This window comes from Eublepharis macularius, chromosome 11 (genome assembly GCF_028583425.1).
Source record: "Eublepharis macularius isolate TG4126 chromosome 11, MPM_Emac_v1.0, whole genome shotgun sequence".
NCBI lineage: Eukaryota > Metazoa > Chordata > Lepidosauria > Squamata > Eublepharidae > Eublepharis > Eublepharis macularius.
This window is the reverse complement of record NC_072800.1, coordinates 46,591,091-46,606,765: the sequence shown is the minus strand read 5'-3', so window position 1 is coordinate 46,606,765 and position 15,675 is coordinate 46,591,091. Positions and strand designations below refer to the sequence as shown.

The 15,675-nt window shown below is 42.1% G+C and overlaps 1 protein-coding gene across 1 annotated transcript in view; it reads right to left on the bottom strand.

The window, feature by feature from the left end:
• Positions 1-14,159, bottom strand: part of COLQ (collagen like tail subunit of asymmetric acetylcholinesterase) — a 66,602-nt gene extending 52,443 nt beyond the window's left edge. The window contains exon 1 of the mRNA XM_054991532.1: positions 14,039-14,159. Within this exon, the coding sequence (XP_054847507.1) occupies positions 14,039-14,144 (106 nt within the window). The 5' untranslated portion in view covers positions 14,145-14,159. The remainder of the gene's footprint in view (positions 1-14,038) is intronic.
• Positions 14,160-15,675: the final 1,516 nt, after the last annotated feature.

Genomic DNA, 15,675 nt, shown 5'->3' with positions numbered 1-15,675 from the left:
AAATTTGTGGTAGGATATGAGCTTTTGTCACTCACAGAAGCTCATACCCTACCACAATTTTTGTTAGTCTTATAGGTGCTACCAGACTCTGCCTCTTTTCTACATTTTAGCATGTGCATTCACATTTTAGCAGAATGTAACTACACTATTTTTTGGCCCTCCTGGGCAAGTGGTTGGCCATGGTGTGACACAGGATGCTACACTAGATGAACTGCTGTCTGATCCAGCAGGGCTCTTCTTACATTCTTAAAGCTCAGTTCACTGATGCCCCTTAAAGGTATTTTAGTCATTTGAAGCATAGTTATGCCAGTACCCACAGGCCATATTGAAATTAAGATATGCAAGAACTTAAGATATGTAAGCAAATACCTCAATAATTATCTTTCTTTACTGCTTTCCAGTCCCAAGGATCAAAAATTAAATACATTTTCACTGTATTCAGCATAGAAGGTAATTAATACACAATGCACCCTAATAAATCCGTCTTCCAATTTAAACTCTACGCAGTTTTGAATCATATTATAATATATTCCAAATTGTTCAGGTGCCAGGGTCCAGTTAGCAAAGATCAGTGCAAGCATTGCAGTTATCTGTGGTAAATAGCTCATGTGAATCATTAGTAGAGATGGGCATGAACAAAAATACGAACCAAAGTTCATGATGAACCGGGCCAGTTCGTGGCTCGCGAACTGGCAGTTCATCAGAGCCCATTTCTGACGAACCACCACAAACTTTAGGCTGGTCCATTTGGTTCATTTTTGGGTTTGTCACTGCGGACAGCCTGGCACTGATCAATCAGTTTCCTAGGCAACAGGGGATGGACTTCCTGCAGACCTGCTGACCTGGAAGTGGCCTTTTGCTAGCCCGGAAGTGTCCTTCTGCTGACCCGGAAGTGACGATTTGCTGACCTGGATGTGACATTTTCATGAACCAAACAAACTGGTTCGTGAACTGGGGCAGGTTCATGAAAGTTCGTGGTTCATAAAATGCGACGAACCACAAACCACACGGTTTGGTTTTTTTCCAGTTCATGCCCATCTCTAATTGTCAGTTTGCAAAAGCAGGGTAATATATGGGGAAGTGACTTCCTGTAATACCACAGCAATGTTGCTTAGTATCTGTAAACTACATAGTGGTTCCAACGTGGCTTCAGCCATTGGAGTGTTGATGGGAGCCAAGGGGTGTGCCTGCTTCTGGCTACAGTTTCAGGGCTTTGGGCTGGATCCACTGAGTGTGAGTTCGCAGTGGCTGGTCAGCTCACCCCCTTTCAGTGTCCTTTAAGGGATCAGGAGGAAGCCGAAAGAGACACGCCCAACTTGGGAGCAATTAGCAGGTTTCACCCAGGGTGGCAGGGAACTGCCAGAGCCACACCCAGGCAGATTGATACATCTGCTGCCATCCCATGTTTGGTACCTAGCAAGTGGGTGGGGGGAGGCATGCCATCAGATGCTCTCTATGACTTATAAGAAGAAGATTAAACAGCAGGTGGGTCATTCAGTGCCATGAACCATGCCCCATGATGCGCCAATGCTCCAATCGCTGTAATCAATAAAGTTGTGGCCAAGTTTCTCTGAAGTGGATGTGTATGTATCTTTTTTGCCCAGGGCACCAGACTCACCCATTGCCCATACATCTGCAACACACGCCACAGGAGAGGCCCTGAGGTCAGCAGGACCACTCACTGGCTTCAAATTATATTTGTGCAGAAATACCTTGATGAACTGGGCCCAGTCTGTCAAATTTCTAACTATGTACAGTTATTTATTTATAATATTTGCATCCCCCTTTCCTCCTGACCAACTGCTTACATCAATTAAAATTAACTAAAACCTCTGTTGACAGAACTACAAATAAAAAGCAGACTTCAACCTCCACTTGTGAGCCATCAAAAACACATCAGAAAAACCCTGCTTTTATGTAAGCTTTGAAACCCTTGCAGAGTTGGGATCCTCCTTCACAGTCCTGGAAGCCCTTTTTGTAGCCCAGGAAAAACCTCTGAGAAGGCCTGAGACAGAACAGAAACTGACTAAAATGGAAGCACTACTAATAACCTCTGGTGACTGGAGCCAGCTTGTGGGGCAGATATAAGTGGAGGCCCATATGGTTGGAAGGTGATTGAAATACACTCCTGCAGCGATAGATATCTACCACAAAATATTCCATGTGGCACTTTCAACATTTAGAAGACATGGCACAAAATTCGATCAGTAAATATTGTTATTCTATTATATCGAAATCTATTACTGCTGTTAACCTTGCTTGTGATAATGTTATTAAAATGAACACCCAAAGAGGCACGAGTCTTTTCTCCCTGCTTGTTTTGCAAACCACATGGCCTAAGAAAATGAATGCTTGAAACTGCCATAATGATTCTCGGAGCCAAGGCTGAGTTTGAGATGCTGACAGTAAAAAAAGTTGTTTCTTTACCATTTTCAAAGGAAGGAGCTTGAACTGGAAGTCAAAGAGAAAGACTAAAGATGGGCACTTGGAATGGCTCCATTCCAGCAAAGCACTTAAGAAGGTGCTGAACTCTGAATATCCACAAACTCCAAACAATTAATCTTAGCATTTTTTATCAATACTGTCAGAACTGGTTCCAGGTTTTGGGGTGCCCCAGATGCAGAGTTCCCAGGGCTCCCTCCCTTCCTCTGTTCATGCCCAGGCCCTCCTCTCACACCCACCTTCTTCCCCACCCATCCACATGTCTCCTGCTTGCCTGTGTGTTCTTCCCCTGCCTGCTTGAGAGCCCTCCCACTGCCAATACCCATAGCCCCCAGCATTGCCTGCAGCCCTTTCCTCAGTGGCACTAGCAATGTGAGGATCTGGAAGCATGAATGTTATTTTCCCTAAGGAAAGGGGGAACAGCTTACCAGCAAGGATTAGCAAAATCGGCTTAATATGAGAAGAAACAAAGCAGTTTCTGCCAATGCTTCTCACCTCCTCCATTGTATGTCAGGAAAGAGGCAGCTTGCAAACAGACAAAGTGGACAACTGTTTGGCTCAGTGGTAGAGCACCTGCTATGTAAGCAGAAGTTCCAGGAACAATCCCTTGCATCGGCACTTAAATGATTTCAGGTAGCAGATGCTGGGAAAGACCTTCCTGTAGGGCTCCTGTAGATTCCTGCCCCGCTCATGGGCTCCTGCTGGGAGCAAAAAGCGGGGGAGAAAACAGTGTCACATAACAGTGAGATAGATCAAGATAGGTAGCCATGTTAGTCTGTCTGTAGCAGCAGCAGCAACTTTCCACTACATAACACTGAGATGTCATTTCCAGCTGAGTATTAGGAAGTGACATCACCATGTTGCATGACAATAATTTCCCTCATCTCATGATTTTTACCATAGAGGTTGGGCGGGAGTCCTAGGGCATCACACAAGTCTGTAATGTCTCTTCTAGGTACTCAACCAGAGGTGACGTCACAGCATTGCACAATGTTGTTTCCCCCAGTCTCAGTCCCTCAAATTCTCCTGGGGGTTGACAACACAAGGCTGGCAACTTGACCTTGCTCTGCCCAAGACAATAGCCTTTTGCTGTTCTGAGTGTATAGTGCAGAACTAAATAAGGACAGGAAATACTACTTTTGTGAAGATTGTTTCAGGTGGGTACCTATCAAAGAGCAAGATCCAGATCCAACAGTACCTTAGAGTCAGAACACACGAGACAAAATACCTAGATTCAACTCATGTTCTCTTACCTAAAGGTTTGCCGGGAAGTGTAGGCGTCCTTGCAGCTTAAAGTTTAGCATTTACAGTGCAGGCGTCCTTGCAGCTTAAAGTTTAGCATTTACAGTGCAGGCGTCCTTGCAGCTTAAAGTTTAGCACTTACAGTGCAGGCATCCTTGCAGCTTAAAGTTTAGCATTCACAGAGCAGCGAGGAGGGAAGTGCAGGCGTGGGGCGCCTTTCCTCCTACTCTCAAGGTGCATCACGGCATTTTCCCTTCCCCTCACCCGGCCTGGCCCTGCAGAGCGACGCCTGGCTGCACCAGGAGACTTTAAGGTGCAAGGACCCCCGCACATCCCTCTCTACTGCTCTGTAAATGCTAAGTTTTAAGCTGCAAGGACACCTGCACTTCTCCCTGCTGCTCTATAAATGCTAAACTTTAAGCTGCAAGGACGCCTACACTTAGGTAAGAGAACACGAGTTGAACCTAGATATTTCATCTCGTGTGTTTCGACTGTTAAAGACCACTAGATTTCTAAGATATGAACTTTTTAGAGTCAAAGCTCCCTTTGACAGACATTCAGGAGCACAGGACCAAGAGTTCACATCTCCATTACCAGTCAGCTCTTCTTCCTTACTGAAGTAACACACTCTTTGGGAATTTGGTCCAAGAACCTGTCCAATAAACTATAATCAAGCTCTGGCATTTTACTCTCTCATTAATAGATAAGTGCGTATCCCACAGTTTTTTTCCTCTGAAGGCACAAGAGATTGGAGCTTCCATGCTTTATTTCTATTGCTATTTTAACTAGCCACCACAAGCAGCCATTAGCAGGGGGTATGGGAGGTGGGATAATCTTGGCAGACTTTAAAGACCTGCCATTGAATATATTTTAGAGTACCGGTTGTGGTAACTTTTTCGATATCTCATAACGACAGAAATTGCATCAACATACGACAAATAGTGACACAGAGACATAGTCCTTGTGTCAAAATCAAAGATCTGAGGTTATTTTTTTCATGTGGTCTCATTCTCTCTCTCAAAAGTGAATTGTGTTTTAGGCATGCAAACAGTACATAAACCCATTTTACAGTTTCTAGCAATAGCCAGTGTACAGAGCCAGTAAGTTGGGCAAAAATATAGTTTCTTCTGAAAAAAAATCATAGTTGATCTGAAATGCAAGCCAGGATATAGCCAGGTCTTCAAAGGGTGTAGTATCTATGAAGGGCTGACTTCAAGCATTTTGGTGCCCTCTTCCCCATTCTTAAAAATTAAGCAATACTTCTAATTCTACCTTTGTTGTGTATTGGGTTAAAATAGGGCTTAACAAAGCCTCTGAAAGTATTGAATGTTATGCACTGTGTTGAGCTTCAGGTTGAGTCAAGGTTCCTAATGTTCTTACTCTCATTGGTTACATTCTGTAGGCAGCAGCCAATCGGTTGTCTCTAATAAAGACCAATCACTGGCCTTCCAATCTAATATATTGTATATAGTTCATGCAAATTATAGAATTGTAGAGTGCGCATTTCTATTGGTTACTGGTTATTATCAGGTCAGGTTTGTGTGTATATATTGGCTAACATTGAGCGTCTGTGTCTGTCTGCTGTCGTCTGTCTGTTCAGGTTTGCAATAAAGCATATTATGTTGAGCTGAAACCACTCTGGGCTGAAATCATTCTGAGCACCAAGCTCAGTACATAATAACATTTCAACTGGATTATTAGAATTTTCCTCATAACTGTGCACTGAGTATACATCTGTGCTCCTGTGAACACATTGCAGTGTATCATTGAAGATCCAAGTCAGTTTGAGTTTTTCCATCTGTTCCTAGAAACCCCAGCAACCTGTGATCCATTGGGGGCGGGGGGAGATGCTGTGCACTCCAATAAGAATGCAGAAGCATGTCCAAGTTAAAATTCAGAGGGGTCATAAGACCAATGAGTAACTGCTATTAAAAGAGTTTAGTAACTGCTCTTCATTCTCTTGGCGATATTCATATAGAAGTTATCATTGGTATCTCCCAGCTTCCCTAAGCTCTGAACCTTAAATTATTAGAAAGTTACAATGCTACTTTAAAATGTTCAATGAAAAGTTCTTGCTATAATTTGATTTGGTTATTATGAACATTATTTGTATGTTTTGGAGCTCTTGTTTATTTTCTTTTTTCGTCTTTTTTTGTATTTGTATATTTACTTTAGAAATAATTGCGTGTATTCAGCCCTTCTCTGTTCTTCTCAGTATTCTTAATAATGTATCTATCTATAAACAATAAAATATGAAGAAGAAATTTTAGTTTCCTTTAAAAGAGAGAGCACTGGAGCTTTACGGTATCTTTCTGATTCTGTATTTATAAATTTACAGCTTATGCAAACATTGCTAGATCCATAAAGCAGCACACAGGAAAATAGTATTAGTTCCTGAATAACATCCGTACCATCAAATCCTAAAGCACTGCTTGTTTTCCCTTGTCCTGGTACGCACCCTCAGCATTTAATCTAGGGGAAGGTAATTTCAAATTCCTTCTTGCCTGTAGGTAAGTATGTCTCCAAGAAAATAATTTAGCTAGACACCAATCCTAACAGGTCTATTTAGAACAAAGTCCCATTTTAGTCAATAGGACTTACTCCCAAGAAAGTGCTCTTCAGATTGCAGCCAAAGACTAAGCTACATTTCCCGTGACTACCTGGGGATCATCAGTGCTTCCCTTTCCACAACAAAGGAGCTTCCCTTTGCCCAACAGGCTAGCATGGCTCATGTACCACAGGATTAAAAAAAAAATCATCAGGATCCTTTACCAACAACAGAGATATCTTTAGAAACAGATATCTGCCTGAGAAGATATTAAAAGGCACATCTGCAGATATTCACGCCTTCAGCCCAGATCTGTTACTACCAACTGTTGTTTTGCTGCACCATAACTACATGAAAATGCAGAATCACATGTTTGATCATGTAATGTAATACCCTGAAGCATTTCCTCTAGAAATGATGTTTCAGCACCAAGAAGCCTGGTTGTCCGGTGCTGACAGGATCATTTGCTACTTCCAGAAACAACATGGCACTATCCTACCCAAAGGTTATGCTGGGTAAAAGGCAGAACAGGGTACTTTGCAAATCCACAAACTTCTTTTTCAGAGCAAATAATCACTCCCCACTGTGGTATTTTATCTAAGTCACAGTGCAATCCTAAGAAGAGTTACATCCTTTTAAGCCCATTTATTTCAAAGGGTGTAACTCTCTTTAGGGTTGCACTGTTACTTGACTTATCACATTTTGTTTTCATCTAAATCCGAGTTACCGCCATGTAGCTGTTTAAGTTGTTTTATTTGTGACATGTTGTTGCCATGGAAAGATATTATAGGGACAAGAATACAGGCCCCTAAGGCCACCAGTTTTCAAATATATCTGGAAAATAGCTGAGTATTTTTATAATGATAGGAAAGATAAGTCATCATTCAGGAATGGTGTGGCTGTTTAGTGTGACTACACTTGGCAAGTACGGTGTATAAAGTAGGGTCTTCCAAAAAGAAGCTGTCATCTTGCCAGACAGAAATAATTAGCTGGGATTCCAGGCTTAGGACTACTAAATACATAGAGGAGCATTAGAGTATACCGGAATCCAGACAGAAATAAATGGGATGTCCCTTCCTACTGTCTTCCATTAAACATTTACTATGGGAAACAGAATGCCTTTTTAAATGAAGTAATCATTGCATTACCTTTCAGACTGAGTTCTGTCAGGTTATTTCTTTTCTTGTCATGGTCTTGTAAAAAAAACATAATCTGATACATTTTTATTTCACTAAAGAAGCTTAGAACAGTTTCCATGTGTTGTGGACTGGGCTGAGTTGGCTGAGCAAGGCCTCTAAGGGATTTACTGTATTGATTGTAATGCACTATACCGTGTTGAGCTTAAGGTTCAGTCAAGGCTCCCAATGCCTGCATTCTCATTGGTCCATAATCCCTGGAATATCACTGGTTACTTTCTCAAGGCAGCAGCCAATTGGTCCTCTATAATAAAGACCAATCAGTGGCCTGCCTACTTCATACATTGTATATAGTTTATGCAAATGATGGTATTGTAAAGTATGTGTTCTCATTGGCTATCAGTTATTCTTGGGGCGGAGCTTCTGTATGTATATTGAGGGCTTCTGTTCAGTCTGTGTGGTAGCGTGTGTATAGTGAGTAGAATCTGCTGTTGTCTGTCTGTTCTGGTTGGCAATAAAGAGCTTTGTTTTGGCTGAAATCACTCTTGGCTGTAATCATTCTGAGCTCCAGGCTCAGTACACAATACCATGGTTTATAGTTCCTCTCATATTCTCACAACAACCCAGTGAGGTATATTAGGCTGAGAGAGAGTAACTGGCCTGGTTACGAATCTGACTGTCCTTCATTCTAGTTTGATACTCTGACCACACCAGCTCATTCGTTCATTATAAGCTCTAACATAAACGCAAATGTTAACAGAATTGACTGTTAATTTGCTATAACTGAATAGGTAAAAAGTTATCTTCTGTTCTGTGCTATGAACTAGCTCCATAGCTTAGTTCAGCACATTCTCCGTGGCGGCTCCCGCCTTGTGGAACAACCTGGCTGAGATAGTCAGGAAGGCCCCCACACTTCCATCTTTTCATAAATGTGCAAAACAGAAATGTTCAGGAGGGCATTTTTACAAAGGGATTAGAATTGTAACAAGTAGGGTCCCACAAGGACTTGAGGGAGGAATCTCATTTTCCCCTCCCTCACCATGTCCTCTTTCCTTTCCTTGCCTCCCTTTCCTTCTTCCTCCTCTCCTTCCCATCCACCTTTGCTGCCCCCTGACATCACCTTTCCCCCATCCCATCCCCAGCAACCTCTCCCTTATGGCCCAGCTGCATAGTGCTGGCTAAGTTGGGCCCATTTGCATGGTGGGGAACCTGCAAGGACTTGCTGGGGGTACTTCACTTTTCCCTATACTTCCCTACATTACTTCCTCTTTCCCTCTTCCTTGTAGTCTCCATATGCTCACCTTACCCTACATCCTTCTCTCCTTCAAACCCACTAAACAACTTACCTTTATCTGTCTCCCATCTCCATCTATATATATTAATTACTTCATTTATATACTGCCTTCCTTCCCAATGGGCACCCAAAACAGTTTACATTATTCTCTTTGCCTCCATATAATTGTCACAACAACCCTGAGAGGTATGTTAGGCTGAGAGTCTGTGACTGGCTCATAGTCTCCTAGTGAACTAGGAATACTGGCAAAACTGTTATTGTTGCCTAGCAATAGGCACTGAGGGTACCTAACCCAATGTATTTTTTTTCGATTTCATATTTTTCTGCAAACCTGGGACATTTTTCAGGTGTGTAGAAAGACCTGTTTTGTCTGTTCATGGCTCCATTTTCCAGATTTAAGTATCCTCAGATCTTTGCCACTTGCCTTTTATTATATAAGAAATAATGGAACAGCACAAGAGATTCTTTAAGGGAATCTAATGTAGTCTATTACAGTGTATTCTCTACTTACCACCTCTTTACTGCAGCATTATCTAGCATGGTAACCTCTTTTCTTCATTTGAGTATGTCATTAGACCAGTTTTCATTTGCATTGTCTTTCCAGTTCTGGAAACCTAGACCTGCTTCGTTGTTTATTAGAAGTCTTTGTTGTCTGGGTGAATACCTTTTCAAATTTTTAATATGCCTTGAGTCTCAGTGAGAAAAGTGGGTTATAAATGAAGTTAACAACTCTATTTTTAGTCAAGGAAGGCCTGAATGGAAGGTAATGGGTCCACCACAGACTGACTGCACAACTCTTTGATCTCTTTATCAAATGTAACAGGCTTATTCTGTATACTCACATCAGTTTCCCTGTCTTGGCTTATTCATGAAATGAACAGCTAAGACATGCAGTAAGTTACAGAACTCAAGACAGAACCACTATTGCTGGTCACACTGGGAAGGAGGGCCTTTGGCCTGTGTCTTAGCTTGGGTGAGAAGACTCAGACAAGGTGCATGGTATGGAAATGTATGCATAAGACTTGGAGCTATATTAGTAAGCGCTGGGCAGCTTGTTCTAGAGATTTAGGGAATGAACCATTTAGGTAGATCTGGTCCTCTGGCTGACAGGTGATGACCATACCAGGCAGAGATGTCAAGTAGTTTGCACTGGTGGCTTCCTACAGTGTACAGAGATGTCCTGGAATAAAATAGACTTTGCCCCAGGATGCTTCCCATGCTCTTAATTCTGTGCTAAATTACTCAACCAGAAACAAGAACAGCTGCTGTCTGGATGTGCCATAGCACTTCTTCCAATATTGAAATTTTCCAACACAGAAATAGTCTCCTTATAGGAAACTATGTCTATACTGTGATGTCTGTGATACGGCACAAATATTTTTCAGTGCATTGAGTACACAGATTGGTGGCTCAGTCATGTATTCATGGTTTGAAAAAAAATCCATATTATAATAAACCAGTATTTTCCTGCTCTGTATACAGAGAAATGACACACTGATCTAGCTAGGCGTACAGAAGGCAGATAGGCATGGATGTAGATCACTTTGGCTGCAATCCTAAGAACACCTTCCTGGGAGTAAGTCCCATTTAATAAAATGGGCCTTACGGTTAGTAGACCTGCTCAGGATGTTTCCATTTGTTTCTCATCACTTGATGGAAGCCAGTGTGGTGCAGGGGTCAGAGTGTCAGATTAGGATCTGGTAGATTCAGGTTAGACTCTTCAACACCATGGAAGCTCTGAATGACCTTGGGCTGGTTGCTCATAGGCCATTTCCACACACGTTGAATAATGCACTTTCAATGCACTTTAGCAGTCCTTTGGAAGTGGATTTTTTGTTCCACACATGGGCTATTTCCACACACGTTGAATAATGAGCTTTCAATGCACTTCCGCAATCCTTTTGAAGTGGATTTTTTGTTCCACACATGGAAAAGCAGTTCCAAATGTTCACTAAAGAGTATTGAAAGTGGATTATCTAACGTGTGTGGAAGCAGCCATAGTCTAACATACTTCATAGTAAAATAGAAGAGGGAAGAAGCTACATAGGGTACTCACTGGGGAGAAATGTGGGGTATAAATTATATTTAACATTTGATGACTTGGAATGGCATTTTGTTATTGTTTTGTCATTTGTCACTGAGTTGTTGTAAGCTTCTTCAAGCTGTTATGTGGCAAGGTGGCTAAGAAACCAATCAAATGAACAACAAACTGCTTTGAAAAGTACTCTGTTTGGTTTGATACTGAGTGATATGAAAGTTTTCTCTCAAGTGTTTTGATCTTGATGGCTTATTCACAGTTGAAAACTGCAATTTGATGAGGCATTCATCAAATTACAAACATGCTGATGTGGACCAGGCCTAAGGCAGGCCACAACAATTAAACCACTGTAGAGGGTGAAAGAGGCTGGCTAGTCTTGCATTTGCCAAAGAATCTTGAGAGGCACAAATTAAAGGCCGTTTACCATATATTTGCTATTCTTCTGAACAAAGCTACTAAATGTCGAAGGCTTTCACGGCCGGAGAACGATGGTTGTTGGGGGTTTTCCGGGCTGTATTGCCGTGGTCTTGGCATTGTAGTTCCTGACGTTCCTGGCATTGTAGTTCCTGTAGTTCCTCACACTGAGAGATCTCTGTCTTTTGGTGCTACACCTCTGAAGATGCCAGCCACAGCTGCTGGCGAAACGTCAGGAACTACAATGCCAAGACCACGGCAATACAGCCCGGAAAACCCCCAACAACCAAAGCTACTAAAGCCACAAAACTGTATTATGCCAACGTAACTAGAATTATAAAGGCTGAAATCAACATGTAATTTCCTAAGAATGATGTTCCAGTGCCCAAGACAGCCTTCCTTCTTCATTCTAAATGTTTTGGGACAGTCTATAAATGTTGTTCTTTAAGGCTCCACTGGACTTTTGTTTCACTTTGCTGGAATAACAGTCTGCAGATGCTCAGAGGCCCTTTTGGTTATTAGTCTATCTAGCAGAATTTAGCAGAAAACAGAGCCTGCAGCTGGGGTTCCAGCTTTAGATTTAAACTGGTTTCTTAAAAGTCAGTAGCAGTTGCTAAGGAGCAGATATTGTTTCTGAGATGGTACCACATGCATGCATCTTAGATCCACTGCTGCTTTCATACATGCTGAATAACGCACTTTAGGATCATTTGAAGTAGATTTTCCCATTTCACACAGTTGCAAAGTGCATTGAAAGTGCATTATTTAGGGCGTGTGAAAGCATCCCCCCTTCCTGCCATTTTACTGCAACTATTGCTGGAGATAGAGAGAACTAAATGAATACTGGCCCAGGCTTGCATCTTGGCCCAGGGCTAAAGTCATTGTTCAGGTGCATAGATATATGACCATGCAGTTACTTGGAGCCTTAAGCCCCTCTCCCTTTCAGTCTGTGGCCTTCACCATACTGAAACAGCATGCTTGATTGAGCTGATTTCACATAGCCAGTAGGCTATCAAATCAACCAACAAAGTCCTCTGGGTTACCCTGCATCCCTTTCTCTTCACCCAAGGAATTACGTCTACATATGAAAAAAAAGTTTAGTTTCCTTTATTGAGATTCTAACAGGCAGTTCCTTGACTTTTTCTATTAACTTAGCCAGAATTTAACTCCTCAAGAAAAACAATTTGAATAGTCTACCAAACTCTACCCCATTTAAACAGAGCCTGATGTCGGTCAAATACCACCCCCCCCCCAAGAAATTAAAATTGTCTATAGGAACTTTTCCTTTGAAAAGTTAGCCACTCCATAGCACTAAATGAATAATACAGCACTAAATGAACCTTTGTGCCTATCCCACTGCATACTAGAAAATAACTATGGAGAGGATATATATTACCTTCTTGCTGTGGTGTATTTTCAAATTCTTGCCTCTTTAAAAGGCTGAAATCTCACATACAATTATTTTAGACCAAGTTTCATTGAACACAGTGGGACATATTTACAAACTAACATACACAAAGCATCTTGCCTTTGTCTTAGGATTTTTTTCTTATATGGAGAATCTCTATTTTATATATTACTACATTATGGAGAGTTTTATGAATGAAGATGGGGAGATAGGGAAGCAGAGGACAGTAGGCTGATTCAACTGTTTTGTGTTTAAGTATAGTTAATGCAAATATAAATTGTCTTTCAAAAAAAAAAACAATTATGTTCAGTGCTCTGCCTTCAGTCCATTCTGTTCCTCTTCCTAATGACATTGATTTGCTTTGAATTGATCAGAGTACCACACATCATTGTCCAACAGCATATTTTTCACAATTCAAGGACAAGATTATATAAATGCAGTAGACATTTCCAGATTCTCACTATTCTAGTTAGTGAATACTACTGCAATTTTAAAAGTCTACTGCAATTTTAAAAGGCAGTGTATATAAAAGGAATGATACTTAAAAGGAGTACTATTTTCAAAATTCATTTTTTTTCATAACAGTGAATTCCTAGTAGGACTTCTGCAGAATTCTTCTGATCATAGTTTTTATTAACATTTTTAGGAAAAGGAAATGTCTGTTTATTGGTCTGATATTGCTATAGCTTTCTCCTTTAGAATATACATCTTGGCACTTTCATGTTCCAGATAGATATGATAGCTAGTTAGGATGAAGGTGCAAAATAAGAATTCAGAGGACCATCAAATACTTTAGGATTGTTTGAATGCAGGTTGGGATCTACATATAGTGAAAAAGAAAAACATCTTCAGAGACTAAAAGCAATAATGAGAAGCAACATGTGAATAGCCTCCCTCCCCCCATTGCTCATCTTTCTATTACACACAGTGGGAAGAGAACCTGTTGGAAAATTGTATTCTCTGCACTTCAAAATATATGGGCTTTGCCTTGCGCTTATCAAGGTTTTTCCAGATCTTTGCTATGAAAAAAATCTGAGAATTTGTTCATGTCCCTGGCATGGCCAGAAGATGTTTACTCTGTCTAATGTCCAGTTCAAGTCCAGCGGGACAGGACGAGGTCACCAGAGTATTAATAGAAACGGATATACATTGTGATGCATCTGGCTTTCCTCTCATCTACTTAATTTAAGCCCATGCAAAGCAAAAACATGCAATCCTTGAAGTGAATGTTTGCTGCTGAAATAAATAGTGAAAGCATCCTACATGCATTCACTGAGAATCTGGTCCACTACTATTCAGTAGGTTTTAGCCTAAAATCAGGTTTAAGGAAGAAAAGCAGAATTTGGAACAGAAACATTATTTGCCAATCTTATAATTTTGCACTTGTAATTATAATTCAGTAGACATTTATAATCAAACTCATTGTTATTGCCAAATCTGACAAAAGGGGCAGGAAAATGTAGGAAACCTAAAGCCAATGCAAGTGACCAATTTATGCAGCAATGTTGTCCTTTACCTGCAGAGATGGAGAAGACACTGTCAACAAAGGAGGTCTGAGACAGAGCAAAGCAGAAAAGGAGCTGCAGATAAAATCCCAACGCCATGAGGCTGAGGACGAGCATGCTAGCTGCAAGCTGGACAATTCCAACGTGTTGGGTGCTGATCTGTCTTTAGGACCTCGTCTGTCTGCCCTGCCGGTTTCCCCCCTTTCAGTCTCTCACTCCATGGTATGTTTGTGTGTGCATGGTGCTCACCCTCTCTCTCTCTCTCTCTCTCTCCCTCACTCTGTGCTTTGGAGAGAAAGAATGCCAACCATTTCCCATTAAATCTTCTCCTTACACTAGACAGTGCTATATTTAACTCAAGCAGTGGATCAGATGCTCCCATCACAAATACCAGCTATTAAAACAGAGTATGGCTGCAGGGGGGAGGGGGATAATAAAGAGAGGGAGGGGACATTTTAAACTGCGCTGAGAACCACATCTCTGGCTGATAACCAGTCACAGAGATCACTCAATTCAGTAATTAATCATTTTCTCAACTAATAGTTACCTTCTCGGGATATGGATGCAGTGACCTCTTGTTTTCACATTACTGATTCTCATTACATAAACGAGAATCGTCTCAGCTAAGCTCAGATCTCTGTGGTGCTTAACAAGCTAATACATCAGCATTACTGTGTATTAAACATGCATTGCACATTAGTAAGGTCAGGAGAAAACAGCATATATGTTGCTGAAGATCAGAGGTAGGCAACCCCAGGACATGAACTGACAGAAGCAGCGTAGCCCATTTTGCATGGGCTCCTAGGGCCAGATCTCCATCTAAGTAACAGAGGCACTGGCAGCATTACTAGGGCCAGCTGCAGGGGAGAAGGCAACAGAGACGGCTTGCCTCCGAAGACTGCACAGGCACCGGCTGAGTCTAAGGTGAATTCATGAGAGGCTGCTAGAACTTCTGGGACTTGCTTTGCACCAAGTCTTGTCCGGTCAAGTACAACCCAAACTCACCCCACCCTGTTTGCTGGGATGCCAACATCTTCACAGTTAGACATAGTGTGTGGGGGGGGAGTGGCGGCGTTGTGCTTCTTGGTCCATAAAGATTGCCTACCTTGGTTCAGCTCTTCAGTAGTTAGGAAAAAAGGTAAACTCAGTAGCTCTTCAACTGTATTTTGCTGCCTACGGCCGAGTCCGGGGAGCCCCGGGAGCCCGTGAATAACTGACACCACACCAGAGGTTGGGATAAAAACCGGCCACAACTTTATTAACAGCATTGAAGAGTATTGGCGCAGCATGAGGATCAGATCCCCCAAAATAGCATCAGCTGACCCGCCTGTCAGCTGATGGACCCCCGCCCCCCCCAGCCACCAGCTGAGGGGGGGACCGAGGAATGGCATTAAGGGGGAGACCACCCGGTGTACACCCTTTGGTGACTCCCCTGCCACCTGGAAGTGAGGAGCCTAGGCAGCCCCCGAGCTGGGCATGCCCCCACCATGCCTCACCTCCAAGATTCCTTATGGGAATCCCCTCCATGGGGGGCCTGAGCCTTAGGCCCTGACCCCCCAAAAATGGGATCTGACCCGATGCCCACCGCCTACAAGTTGTGACAAAAGGAACAACCACAGCAAAAGGGGATGGGTGGGTGGGTGTCCCG